Genomic DNA, 13,094 nt, shown 5'->3' on the forward strand with positions numbered 1-13,094 from the left:
CGGAAGAAGCTTTACTTAAAAGAAATGGTTCTCTGATGTCTCCGAGGCATGTCTCCGGCAGCAGAGGCAATGGAATAATATATTACTTATTCAAGATTATTACAAAGTCTATAATAAATCCTTATTTGTAAAAGGCTCATTATAAATGAATCGTTGCTCCTTTAAAAGTATTTTACACCTTCTAGGCTGCAGTCCCAATATGGAATAGCTTAATGAAGCTTAGCTTAGTCTCATTTATTGCAACAGGCTAAATAACTGGATTTTGTTCAACAGCATTTTACATATCATTTTTCCTTCTTTGATATCAAGATCATCTATAGAAGTCAAACACGCGCTCGCTTGTTTATGGCCTCAAACGCTGAGGGTCACGAGGGAACAGAGTTGCCAACCGAATATTCGGCAGACCCAGGAAGAACATGACGATACGGTTCAGACCTAGACCACCGCCAGCGTGCGGAGGACATCCTTGTCGGAAAGCACTGAGATAGTCTTCAAAGCCCTCTGCAGTGGGGTCAAGACCTTTAGCAGCCATGCTCTCTTCTAGCTCCTTGACCTCGTGAATGCGCTGAGCTCCAGACATGATTTCCTCACCACGCATAAAGAAGTCGTACGAGTTTGAGAACGTGGGATCCTTGGGATCTGCCTTTGTATAGAATGGTCGAACTGCCATGGGAAATTTGTCAAGAACGTAGAAGTCGGTGTCATACTTCTCACGAATAATTTGACCTAACTGCTTCTCCATAGCAGTGCTGAAATCATTCTCAAATCGCTCCTGCTCAGAGGTGTCGACACCAGCTTCCTTCAGCAACGCCACGCCATCCATATAGTTCAATCGGAGGGCCTTTCCATCTTTAGGAAGCTTGAAGTCGCCTGCTTTGGGGTATGACTTTTGAATCACGGCGATCTGCTCCTTGTAGCGCTCCTGGAGCTGTGTGAGAATGAACACAAGCAGATCCTCAGCAAATTCAAGAACTTCATGGTAATGGTTTTGGAAGGTCTTTTCAAAATCCAGGCCGGTAAACTAGCAAGCTGGTGAGTAACTGATTCAAAAAGGGGGAATAATGGAACTACATACTTCTGTCAAGTGACGGTGGGTATTACTCTCTTCGGCACGAAAAACAGGGCCAACTTCGAAGACACTTTCCATGTCGCCTGCAATGCAAATTTGCTTGTGAAGTTGTGGGCTCTGGGCTAGGTAAGCCATCCTCTTGAAATATTTCACTTCGAAAACTTCACTGCCGCCTTCTGTCGATGACCCATTCAACTTCGATGAGAAGATCCAGCGTGCACCACTCTTAAGCATATACTCTGTGAATAACTCTGCAACTCCGCTAGATATCCATGTGATGGCTTGACTAGTCTCGGTTTGAAGATCGAGAACACGGTTGTCCAAGCGGGTCTTTAGTGTGACAATAGGAGCACCTTCAGCGTCGACTTGGGATTCGCCCTCAACGATATCGCTGAGAGGTGGAGGCCTTTCGGCATCCTTGACCTGCATAGGCAACACTTGCGCGGCTTCAGCAATCAGATATATTTTCTTAATGTGTAATTCCAACTCAGTTAATGTCGCAGATGCGATTGGCACGGCGGGTTTTTTCGCAACCCCAGTGACTTGTACGATCGAATTGACATTCAGAGAAGCAATCCACTTGACCATCTGTCTTGAAACTGGACCTTCTTGTGGAGCCGCAACCACTGTCTGCAGCTTCTTTCCCTTCTGTCTGAGCGTAAGAAACCCGAGTTTTGCGCTCTGTGCTCTGGTAGTGTCGACACGCGCCACAACGGTGACATCCTTCTCATAGTATTCCTCGCCCAATTTCGAAAAGTCGAGAACCGAAACAATATCTTCGGTTTCAGGCAACTTCCCGTACAGCCCAACAGCAGTATCTACGGCCTGGACGGCTTTCTGGGCTTGTTCCTGAGCAGCCCGCGCCGCAGCCTTCTCGGCCTTGGCCTTGTCTTTGGCGGCCTTTTTCAGCGCGTTTTTGCTAGGGGGAGCTGCACCGCCTTCAACTGCAGGGGCGGCTTCGGGGGTCTCCTCAGGCTTTGGACGGTGAGGGAGGGTTGAGTCGGCCATGTTGACTGGGTAGCTGGTTTCTCGAGATGCACGGAAATAGGCAAGGAGGCGGAGAATAAAATTTAAATGCTCGGTGTTTAAATACCACCTGCGTCGAATTGAGACGGAAAGAATGGCCTGCGTTGACTCACCGTGCCAGTTTTGACTCACAGTCGCGACGTCCAAAACTTATTCCCGCAATGCAGTAAGCCCCGCCGTTACAGCCCCTCATAACCCAGCCCTGAGCCCTAAGAAGTTCCTCTCCGGGACGTCACGTGAAGTTATGTATACTTTCAAGAAATAGACATTGGTCTTCTTTCATTACTTGTATAACTAATTACTAACGACTGCTAGGCAATTCTTATACTAATTTTATGTTCTATCTCAGAATGTGGTGGCCAGAAGATTTCCTTTGCTGGTTGGGATAGAAGCTATTACGAATCACTATGATATGAATACAATATTTGGAATTAACCGATCTAATTAAAATACACATGTAGAATGGGTGCATATATGCACCAGTAATGCTCCATTGCTATGTCTTCAGGTGAATATAAGCCAGGGTCTATTAGAAAGTAATTATAGAATACAAACCAATCTATGTCCAATCCACGCCGATGTAGTCTACTTGACACAACCTTAAATACATTATGTATACTGCATCTAGAACTCTCTTATTCAATATCCGGTCGTCTTCAAAGCCCAGTCTACGGCATGCTTTACGTCATCCACAATAGTCTTAGGAGGACAGGAGGGTTGTCCCCCATTGTAGACACCAGTCCGCACAAGAATAGAGTGCCAATCGCTCCCATGCTCACTCTTATAAGAGTTCGCTCCGCGAATATCTGATTCTGGATTATCGCCAACCATGAAGACTTTTCTAACCGGAGGCAGGCTGCTGGAGTTCAAGATTCTAGCCCTATTTCGCAGTAATTGGTTTTCTGCGAACCTGTAAGTCAGTGTGTACGGTTTTCCAACCACGGTTTTGATAAGCTCAACATCTTGGGCCGGTCCTCCAGTTACAGCGGCCCATATTCCTTCCAATGCCTCGCGGAATCCCCCTTGGCCAAGTCTTGGAAGGTGATATGATGCAGCCCACCATAGATCTGGGTTCGAAAAATATAAGGGGGGTTGGCCGTCTTGTTGGTAGCCTCGGTTCGGCAGGTCGGATTTGCCGTTCTTATCAGATATCGTCCCGATGATGCCCTGTGAGGATAGTAGAATGTCTACTATAACCTGAGCATCAAGCCCCCAGTCGCGAGGGTCATTAAAAACAAACATTGCGTCAATCTTGAGACTATTGCTTGGATCGCTTGGGTCAATGGGTTTTGGAAGAGGCCGCGCAAATGTTTTATAATAATCCTTGAATACTTTGGAAAAGGGCCAAATACCAGGGTATGCATTGAACAAGTCGCCGGGAGTCACAACAGACTTAAATCCATATCTAAATAAAATAAAAGTTAGCCACCCTGGCTGTTATGTGTGAAGCTTCTATACCAACTTCTCTGCTACCTGACGACAGCCATCGCCGTCACCGCCGGCCACCAGAATACACTTGTTTTCCAACGCCTCCTGCCCAAAGGCACCATGGACCAGCCCTGCAAAGGGAGAATGGCTCTGGATTATCACACTCGGATCCAAATCTATTTGCAATTTTTGGCCGATTTCAGCGACTCTCTCTGTCTCATGCTTTCCGCCGCCGTTCGTAAGAAGGATGAAAGGTATCCCGCGGTCCTGCAGTGTACGAAGAGCGTCGGCGGCGCCGGGGATCGGCTTGGACGAACGGAGGAGAACGCCGTCGATGCTATAATATAGGAGTTAAATCAATTACAGTCGAATAGGATGCAAGACTTACTCGAATGCAAATGCGATATCCGACGCCTGTGCTGTTGATGTCTGGAGCCCTCTCCGGCTATTAGACGGCCTCCATGGTGCAGACGCGGCTCGAAAGCTAGGGTTATATCGAGGCTGCCATGAGCATGGCAGCCGTGAGAGTCTGGCAGACCTCATTATCCGTCGATCGCTGACCTCAAGAGCTGTTGTGTGAGTCAGGTACGTCGCAAGAGACGGCCGTTATCTGGCTGGTTGCTAGCCCCACCACACGGGGAGAAAGCTTAATTATTTGCAGCTTAGAAAAACGTATCGTACTGACATCATTCGCCCAGCCCAGTCCAGTTCGAAAAGCGACAACACGACTCACTCAGTATATAATGGAGGCCCTATGGAGAATCCACAAAACATGCCGTCCGCAGTCGAGATATTTGTGCCCACGGAAATTCTCCTCCAGGTCGTCGCCGTGCTCGATCGAAGCCTGAAGGGCAAAAAACGGCAAGACACGCTGTACAACCTGTGTCTGGTCTCGCATCAATGGTATTCGGCGGCACTGTCATTTCTTTACGCACGACCAAAGCTTGATGCTGGAAACACGTATCAGAGATTCACGGCTTCCATGTGTCCCCCAGCAGGTAGCTCCAAGAAAAGCAAAGGCCTAGGAGGACTGGTACGCCGGCTCGACCTGAGTCGATTAGTCCACCACAGCTCCAATAGTATGACGGCCAGACTCATAGGCCGGGTCAAGGAGAATTTGGAAGTATTTATCGCTCCGGCAGCAGGGTTTTCGTGAGTTTGACCAAACAATATTTCACATGATGATGATGGGCTTCCGTTCTAACCAGCTTTCCAGCGTCAACTGCCTTTCGCCGCTTTCCAAATGCACGAAATTGCGATATTTGGATCTATCACTAGTCAACGAACCGATCGCATTCGAGAGTATCCTCAAAACACTCAGATTTATGGAACAACTGCTCAACTTCCGCACCCCGCGCTTCATGCGCATCAGCCGCAAAGGCATGAAAGAGGAGGACCGCAAGTGGCCATCCAACCTACGCACACTGCAGCTCGGCGGCTCCATGGACGCAAAAATGCACACATTCCCATGGCCCGAAAACATCTCCTCGCTGTGCTTGAAACACTGCATGAATCTTTCGCTCAACACCATGACGGGCATCCTAAGCAACCGCTTATTAGGGCAGAACCTGAAGCGGCTGACTATTTCCACCTACAACCGCGGCCTGCAGCCCGAATGCATTCATCTGATCCCTGCATATCTCACAAATCTCCTCTTTCTCAGCATCCCGGGCGATCTCGTCCAGGATATCTTTTTCACGCTCATCCAGGTGCAAAAGTGCGAATTGGCGCTTGAGGTGGTTGAATTCGGGCATACGCATACGAGCGAGAAGCTCGATTTCTCCATCCAATCCATCATCGACACACTGGATTCAGGGCTACCAAATCTCCGCGCTGTCGGCTTTCACACTATGTACGGCGAGTATATTGACCTCGACGACGCACTTCTCGAGCATGCTGAGGATAGGGGCGAGGACCTGCAAATCTCGGATGAAACGGTCGAATTTGATGCTGGCACATATTACTTCGACTAAACGACATAAGACCCTTTTAACTGTACATATGCTTTCACACGGGTATTCGGGTTTTTAAACTATTACATATCTTACTTCTTCTCATGAGCTGTTTATAAATCTACGATAGAATGAATTTAATTCTGATTTTTGAACTGTTGTCCAGATCAATTAATCCATTGATACAGATATATTGTAAAATCAATAGCAAAGTGCAGACTTCCCAGGCATCGATACATAACATTACTCCCATCAGCTGATATTGCTATCGAACAGCCATATATTTTCTCCACGACTGCGAATAGCTTTAAAACCTAATAATTTTCATTCCAATCAAACAAAGAACAAAGGAAATCCTTCCCATTTCATTCTTCATTCACGGACTACAATTGGAGAGAATAATGATAACCATGAAAATGAATAAAAGCGTACGCATAATTATCTACATGTCTTAGGGATATATTCGCCCAGTCGTCACCACACCAGTAATACCAGTAATGTTAAGAAGATCAAAGATAACAAATATTTTTAACTGACAGACGCCACGATAGCAGCGGCAAAGCCGGCTTCTTCTGCTCGCACAGAGACCTTGGTTGTTACACCGGTACGGGCGGAGAAGGCCATCTTGACGAGAGCTGCTACGCGACTGCCAGAGACAGTCTTGCCGTACAGCTTGAGGGTATGCGTTGTGTTGCTGAGGGCCACGTCTGTTCCTTCCAGGGGCTGGAGAGAGAGAGCATTGATGAGTTGTTCGGTGGCATCTATGATTATATTAGCGTCTGTTTTGAGGAAAAAGGTGCGAAGAAAAACGGCCTACCTGAAATGCTCTTGACATTGCTGAGCTGGAATGTTTCGCTTGCTTCTTCACCATTGGCACCGGTCTGTTCCCATACATGGTCGAAGCTGCCGGCGAAGTTGGGAATGACATAGTCGCTGCCTGTGAGTTCAAGATCCTCGACTTGGTATTCATCTTCGTAGCCCGTATCTTCAGGCTCACCGCTAGAAGGATCGATTTCTTTGCTGGTGAATTTGAGATTGTTGGTGAACGAGGTAGTGGGGAAAGCTTGCTCTTCGCCGATTTTCTTGAATGCGACATAAACAATGCCCGGTTCATTGGTGGGCAGTTTCGTGCAAGGAACGGTGAATTCTTCTTCCAGTAGCTCCTCATCATCTGCGGGTGTTGCTGCTACTGACACATCCTCAAGGACTGTATCAGGCAGGGTATTCTTGATATTGTATTGTAAAACAATATGCTCCTTGAAGATGTGCTTTACGGCGGATACAACGTATTCGGTTTCGCTTTCAGTAAGCTCCACGATACCAGATGATTTGAGGAGAGTGCCGTATTCCTTGAGCTCGGGGATACGAGCAAGTTCTTCGACGTATTTCTGCGTTGCAGCCGCGGCAGAGGCGGCACTGTCAGCAGCTCCGTTGACTTGGGTCTTGGATGGACCTGTTGAAGGAGCCTTAAGCGTGGGTGTCGCAGATGTGAGTTTCTTAGTTCTTTCCTCCGCAAGTGCTTGTTCATGAGAAACAACTGGGATAGTAGAAACGTCGAAAGCGGCGGCAAACGTTTCCTTATCTGTAGAAGTAACATACATAACGAGTTGGTGTTCGAACGTTGACAGCGAGTACATAGATTCTACCACATGTTAGCAAACATTCCAACAAATTGAATATTAACACTCACCATTCTTGACAAAACGATCGGCGATCTCGTCTTCTTCGGCCATTAACCGGAGGTTGAGCGCTGCACGATCGCGCACCTCGTCATCTGTGTCATCCAAACATCTCGTAAGAAGAACAGACACGCTGCGCTTGACTTCAGGGTCCTTTTGGCCAACACCAAATTTAGCCAAGGCAGTGACGGCAGCAGCACGAACAACGGCATTTTCAAGTACTACTCGGTTGTAGATATAACGAATATATTTTGTAGGTTGAGGGGTCTTTGGACCCTCGACGCCTAGAAGATGCAAGATGCGCACTGAGAGCTTAGTGAATTCGCAATCCTCGATGAACTCGCACAGATGCGAGAGTGCTAAGTAGTGTTAGTATTATTAATGTTTAAAACAAAATTAAAAACAGACATAACTTACCATCTTCTTTACTACCCGGCACAAACTTGATGAGATCGAACATGCTTTCGACAACACTGCGCTTAAATTCATAGCCACCCTCATCTCGCAGGATACCGCTCAAGAAAGTGAGCATACTAGCCTGCTTGCTTGGGAATTTCAGGCATAGAGTCCTGATAGCTTCGACAACAGTGATCTTGAACTCATCAGTGATGTCGGCCATGAAACCGGAGATCTGCTTCATGAGGCGGTCAACACTAGCCTCGTTGCCGGTCTTGAGTAATGTGGTGATAGCGAAGGTGGCAATTGATCGGTTGCTGTTGGAAATAAGAGATTCGATGTCCGGGTTGCATTGGTTAACAACATGAGGCTTGAACGAAGCAAAGGAGTGCAGAATCCTAATAGCCGCAAACTTGGTGATTGCACGCGGCGAGGAAAGGAACAGTTGCAGAACGTGCACGGCTTGAGAGGCTTCTGCGTCAGTCACGTCCTTCATGTCACAGATAGCCTTGGCAGCCTCGAAATTGACCATTTCATGCTTGTGTCGGAGCCAGCCATCAAGCATCTGCATCATTGGTTTCCTCAAGCTTGCATCCTCCTCTGCTAGTTTAGCTGCCAATCGTACGAGCAACACGACAGCGGCCGGGCTCTTGACTGCACCTGCAGCGCCGTATTGCTGAACCATCTTCACCAAAGCCATCCTGTCATGCGAACGCATTTGATACAATAGACCAATAGCATGGTATTGGGTCATGTAATTGGCCTGCGATATAGCGTGGCTTTGGCCGGACGAAAATCCGAGGAATCCCGTCGATGTCTTGGCTGAGGAAGCAGCCTCTTGTGTCTCGCTCTGCCACCTGCGAACAACATCACGAGCGATGGGAAGAAGGTGGTACGAAGAAACCAACGCGGCAGACGAGACGGAGGGGGTCTTATCAACAATGGCGGTCTTTATTAATCTTTCAATACCCTGAACAGTAGTAGCCTGCAGTACAAGTCAGAAGCATTCCAATTGAAGGAGGTTTGCGGTGGCCACATACATCAATGATGCGGCACAGTGCCCGAATAGCATTGGCTCGGTACAAGACGTCACTGCCGACAGCAGTGTCCTTCATGATAATGCTGGTGGACATAATCACATCTTCGGCAGTGTTGGCGAGTTCCTTCAGGATCAAGTATACCATCTGCCGCAACGAAGGGTCTTTGTTTTGGAAAAGCTTGGAGATGCCAAAGAAGAGTGTGGTAGCTTCGTTGGTCGGGAACTTCTCCCCTGTGAATAGCAAAACGGCGATTTTCGTAAGCAGCGTGCGACATCTTCGGGGGATATGGGTGACGAATTGAACAATCTCGCTGTATTAATGGTTTATTAGAATAAAGCAGTAATTACGCCAAGTAGGAGGGTCCCACCATCTTGAAAGACAGAGGTGCGATCAAGCTTGATCATAGTCTGATCCGCATCCTCATCCTTCTTCATGTAGCTCATGGTGACAGAAGCGCCTGCTTTTCAGCGGCAAGCAGCAAGCAATTTGTTATAGGTGGTAAGAAGTAGGGGCGTTATTTCCGAGCGACAGAATAATCGAAAAAGCGACGTGGAGAGGGGCGGTGTACAGAACTACCGCGCCTTCATTCTCCAGGAAAACAAAAAGCAGGAGTTGTCTGGGTTGGTCGACCTGGCGATACGGGCAATGACTCCGCCGGCCGTCAAAATCGAATGCTTGAACAGATTGCCCTAGAGGAAAGCGTGGATTGTTGTTGCTAAGCACACCTACAGTGTCAATGTCAATAGTCAATAGATCTCCAGGTGGCCTTCCGAGAGTCTCTCCTTGTGTGCGCAAACAGTGCAAACATGCGGCGTAGCCACCACCGGAGACTCTGTACGGTCTGTTTTACGCTCGACACTTTCTAATCAGCGTGCTTTAAACAGCTATTTTTCTTCTTCTTGGCTTATATTAAAGATTTTATTTCACCATGGACATGCCAGTGAATGTTCCCGTGGACAACCCCAATGCGGACACTGAATGGTATGCGCCCGCGCCACCATACTCCGCGCAATTCTAACCTCCAGGCAGGAACGATATTCTGCGCAAACATGGCGTTATCCCCGAGAAGCCACCGTCGCCCACACCCATAATCGAAGAAGCAATCCTCGAAGCCCAGCGCCGAGCTCACGAAAACCGGCTAGAAGATAAAGACCTCGACGAACTCGACGCTCTAGAAGATGAGGAAGACGAAGAATTCCTCGAACAATACAGGTGTGCATAGCATCAGCAGGGCAGTTACGGTTTAGAGCTACAAGCTTACACATTACACAAACAGAAAAAAACGACTTGTGGAATTATCAACGTTGCAGAAAGCAAGCGTGTTCAACCAAGTCTACCCCCTCCAAAAGACAGACTATGCCAGAGAAGTGACCGAGGTATCCTCACACGCCTTTGTGTTGGTCAACCTCACATCGATGGGCGGAAACGTCGAGTCCCGTGTCTTGAGTGAAATATGGCGACAATTGGCTCCCAAGTACGGCGAGGTCAAATTCTGCGAGATCAGAGCGGATATGTGCATTGAGGGATATCCTGAGCGCAATACGCCGACGATACTAGCATATAAAGATGGCGAGATCCGTCGACAGTTTGTGACATTACGGGAACTCAATGGAGTACGAACAAAAATCGAAGGTTAGCTTTCCTTTCACCCACCAATCCCCTCGACAATCTAGCTTACGTTAATTTTGCAGATGTGGAGAAGGTCCTTGTGGATCTCGGCGCGATCAAAGAAGGCGACCTTCGTCTCCGAAAACAGGATGAAGACGACCGCGGTGATCGAGAAACAAACGAGGCAGAAGATGACGACGACGACGATGACTGGGATTGAGGGAGATGGATACAATAGCATAGCATAGCATATTCGAGGCTTAGGGTCGACTCATTACAGAACCCGCCACTACGCATTAACCCATTACCTCATGCGTACATGTACGACGCTTAAGTTAAGATCATAACCAGCCATCTGCAGCTGCAAGACGTATACCACGTCGTTGATCAGACACAATGCAAGCAAGCCTAGACGAAGACCGGGTTGTATAGATCATCCAACTGCCAACTTGATATCTGGAATCAAAAGCGGGATCATTTCCCTCGTATTCGTTATACGTCACTGTATACACATCAATTGCCAATGTACGCCATCGCTGTAACGCAAATCCCTCAGAGGAGGCCAAACCACTGGCCCCCTAATCCAGCTCTTTCCTACATAGAGCATAACCCTGGATCACTCACCAAAACGCCTAATATAACATGCACAAACAGGAACCCTTAACTAAATAAGAATGAATCAAATGAGCTCGTCACTCCCAGAAGCCACACTCTCCTCAATCGCCCTCCTAACTCTTCCTTCCTCAAACACCGGGCCCTGGCCATCACACAGCGCAAACCCTTTTAACCGGTCACACACATCCCCAATATCCACCAACCCTTCTTTATACATTCTATGGTTCTGAATCATATCCCACGTAGCCCGAGCATTCAGCAATTTCTCGCCCGTTTTCGAACTGATCACGATGCGATGCGCTAAATTGCCGTCCTTCTGGCTATCTGCGATACTCTTCTCGACGTCCCGTGGACAGAACTCCATGGGTCCTGTGGTCGTATTCTCGGTGTCGTCATGGTATGTTGCACCATCCCCCTTTGCTCCTGACCCAGGGGATGTTGTTGAGGATGTGGCGCGCAGAATCTCGTTCTCGGTCGCAATCCTCGCCAGCTCTTGCTTCAGCCGCTCGTTGTCAGCGTGCAGAGTGGTGGAGGTTTGCTCTAGATCGTTTAGTTTCTGCTCAAGTTCACGGACGCGGCGCTCTTTGCGCTCGCGGAAGGCTCGTTGACTATATATATATACATAAGTAACAAATCAGTATTATAATTCGTATTATAATTCTTCAAAAAGAAGGGGTGGGAGGCGTCATACGCAGCTCTGTTCTGCGCCTTGCGGCGACTCTGCGCTGGCGTGAGGGGCTCCTTTTCTTCGCTACTGCCTCGACCGGAATTCCGGTCTCCATTCATATCATCGGTACCGTCGACGGCGTCTCGGGATATCTCTATCGAGGTATTGCGTGTAAATGACTCTGGCGGGGAATGTTGCGGTGCGATTCCCACTGGTGAAAAGGAGGGTGGGAAGGAGCCATAGTTGTAGTCGAATGGGACCTGCAAACAACCAAATTAGTGTTTTCACCCTCATATATATATATATATATGCATGTATGTATGTAATTTATGTATTATTCAAGCAGTAAGAGGGGCAAACGTACCGACGGCTGCGACACGCCGTTGAACTCGTCGGGATGAGGGGTGCCAGCATGCAGCCCGTAAATGTGATATGGCGGCTGTTGCGGCGCCGCGTTGAAGTACGAGTAATCCATAGCGACAAGGTGATCAGAGGCAAGAAGAACTGAATGGACAGTAATAATGAGAACGATAATACCGCTCAGGTATCAGGCGAAGTAGAAGAGAGAGGGGTAAATAAATGAGATAGAAGGACGAAATAGCGGTGCTCTAGGCCAACGCCACATAACCAAAGTCTAATCAAAGCTTATTGTTGACGACGACCACCAAACCTCGGCGGCGAGGACGAAGCAGCGGTGAAACAGCTGGAGCGTAAGCAGGTGCAGAGAAGCAGGCAGGCATCTTCCAATCCCAGCAGTTAGTTATAATTTAGTTACAACTTATCAGCACGCGATGCAAATAATCAACTGCTTGGTTAGTAATAAGGCTATTTGACTAGACTGGAAAATTCGTGGCGTCAGGGTCTGGGCTAGTCGTCTAGATATCAGCTTCTGAGTTAGCATTTGCACTATGAGTCCGTGTAGTCAGCAGCGTTGATGATTCGCGGCGCACCGGGCGAGAGAAAATTGAAGCGAAGCTGATATTTGAAACTGAGATCCACCTCAGGGGAAACCCGGGGATTCGAGATGTGCCAGCCATCGGAAAAGTATATCCGCCGTTGTCATTGACTTCTTTTCTTCAGTCGACGACTACTACTACGGCCTACTAGTGGACACTACTTAGTAGATTGCTACCTAGTGAAGTTAGTTAGGCTGCCATGTAAGACATCGGGATACAACCACGGACTTGCCGCCGACTAACCTATTGCGTTCCCAATTGCATATCCTGAACAGTGAAACACGCCGGAATTGAAAAGCGTATAGATAACAAAGAGAAGACAGCAAATAGAACTAATAACACGTGACAACTAGCTGCCTACTGATAACCTCAGACGCAGGCAATGGTGATGATTTGGGAGCGTTCACCGAAGTGTTCACCGACTTGCCAGTCCAGCGTCAGCACCAGTTGACAGGATAGTTACGGCTTGACTATCAATTCTATCCTCGGCCCGTGCACAATGTTAGAGGCTGCTGCTAGTTATAAATTCTAATCCTTGCCAGAAGCAAATTGGGAAAATGCACTTCTTAACTGATGCTTGACGCCCGGGCTAGTGTGCGGCCTAACCGGCTAAATTACACTTGATTTGTCGAACTCGGAGTGGGTTCTGATCTGGCTT

General features: G+C 48.0%; 5 protein-coding genes across 5 annotated transcripts; 2 read left to right on the plus strand and 3 right to left on the minus strand.

Moving 5' to 3' along the window:
- Window positions 1-343: 343 nt before the first annotated feature.
- Window positions 344-4,066, minus strand: BGW36DRAFT_399692 (aspartyl-tRNA synthetase; the record flags this gene model as incomplete). The annotated part of the gene is made up of 7 exons (XM_046218546.1): window positions 344-1,021; window positions 1,076-1,750; window positions 1,772-2,090; window positions 2,163-2,203; window positions 2,780-3,500; window positions 3,558-3,860; window positions 3,912-4,066. 7 exons carry the CDS (start codon window positions 4,064-4,066, stop codon window positions 344-346), a joined length of 2,892 nt encoding a protein of 963 aa, XP_046068810.1.
- A 229-nt stretch (window positions 4,067-4,295) lies between these two features.
- BGW36DRAFT_399694 (F-box domain protein) lies at window positions 4,296-5,496 on the plus strand (the record flags this gene model as incomplete). The annotated part of the gene is made up of 2 exons (XM_046218547.1): window positions 4,296-4,675; window positions 4,740-5,496. 2 exons carry the CDS (start codon window positions 4,296-4,298, stop codon window positions 5,494-5,496), a joined length of 1,137 nt encoding a protein of 378 aa, XP_046068811.1.
- A 139-nt stretch (window positions 5,497-5,635) lies between these two features.
- On the minus strand, window positions 5,636-9,370 carry BGW36DRAFT_385556 (putative coatomer subunit gamma). Its single transcript, XM_046216922.1, has 7 exons — window positions 8,958-9,370; window positions 8,885-8,900; window positions 8,591-8,864; window positions 7,572-8,535; window positions 7,166-7,513; window positions 6,293-7,117; window positions 5,636-6,236 (listed from the first exon to the last, which is right to left on the minus strand). Exons 1-7 carry the CDS (start codon window positions 9,031-9,033, stop codon window positions 6,004-6,006), a joined length of 2,736 nt encoding a protein of 911 aa, XP_046068812.1. The 5' UTR covers window positions 9,034-9,370; the 3' UTR covers window positions 5,636-6,003.
- Window positions 9,371-9,518: 148 nt separating this feature from the next.
- Window positions 9,519-10,418, plus strand: BGW36DRAFT_362483 (Phosducin family protein; the record flags this gene model as incomplete). The annotated part of the gene is made up of 4 exons (XM_046214377.1): window positions 9,519-9,571; window positions 9,620-9,802; window positions 9,867-10,222; window positions 10,282-10,418. The coding sequence occupies 4 exons, from the start codon at window positions 9,519-9,521 to the stop codon at window positions 10,416-10,418; spliced, it is 729 nt and encodes a 242-aa protein (XP_046068813.1).
- Window positions 10,419-10,665: 247 nt separating this feature from the next.
- Window positions 10,666-11,865, minus strand: BGW36DRAFT_385559 (uncharacterized protein). The gene is made up of 2 exons (XM_046216923.1): window positions 11,505-11,865; window positions 10,666-11,421 (listed from the first exon to the last, which is right to left on the minus strand). The coding sequence occupies exons 1-2, from the start codon at window positions 11,597-11,599 to the stop codon at window positions 10,878-10,880; spliced, it is 639 nt and encodes a 212-aa protein (XP_046068814.1). The 5' UTR covers window positions 11,600-11,865; the 3' UTR covers window positions 10,666-10,877.
- Between the last annotated feature and the right edge of the window lie 1,229 nt (window positions 11,866-13,094).

Source organism: Talaromyces proteolyticus (genome assembly GCF_021365285.1).
Source record: "Talaromyces proteolyticus strain PMI_201 chromosome Unknown BGW36scaffold_10, whole genome shotgun sequence".
Taxonomy (NCBI): domain Eukaryota; kingdom Fungi; phylum Ascomycota; class Eurotiomycetes; order Eurotiales; family Trichocomaceae; genus Talaromyces; species Talaromyces proteolyticus.

What these genes read in the sequence shown, in the direction of transcription:
- BGW36DRAFT_385556 (XM_046216922.1), bottom strand. Translation starts at nt 9,033, where the DNA reads ATGAGCTACATGAAGAAGGATGAGGATGCGGATCAGACTATGATCAAG. An exon ending in CGATCGTTTTGTCAAGAATG is followed by an intron (nt 7,118 to 7,165) that starts GTGAGTGTTAAT and finishes AACATGTGGTAG; the next exon opens with AATCTATGTACTCGCTGTCA. An exon ending in CAATGTCAAGAGCATTTCAG is followed by an intron (nt 6,237 to 6,292) that starts GTAGGCCGTTTT and finishes ATATAATCATAG; the next exon opens with ATGCCACCGAACAACTCATC.
- BGW36DRAFT_385559 (XM_046216923.1), bottom strand. Translation starts at nt 11,599, where the DNA reads ATGAATGGAGACCGGAATTCCGGTCGAGGCAGTAGCGAAGAAAAGGAG. An exon ending in AAGGCGCAGAACAGAGCTGC is followed by an intron (nt 11,422 to 11,504) that starts GTATGACGCCTC and finishes ATATATATATAG; the next exon opens with TCAACGAGCCTTCCGCGAGC.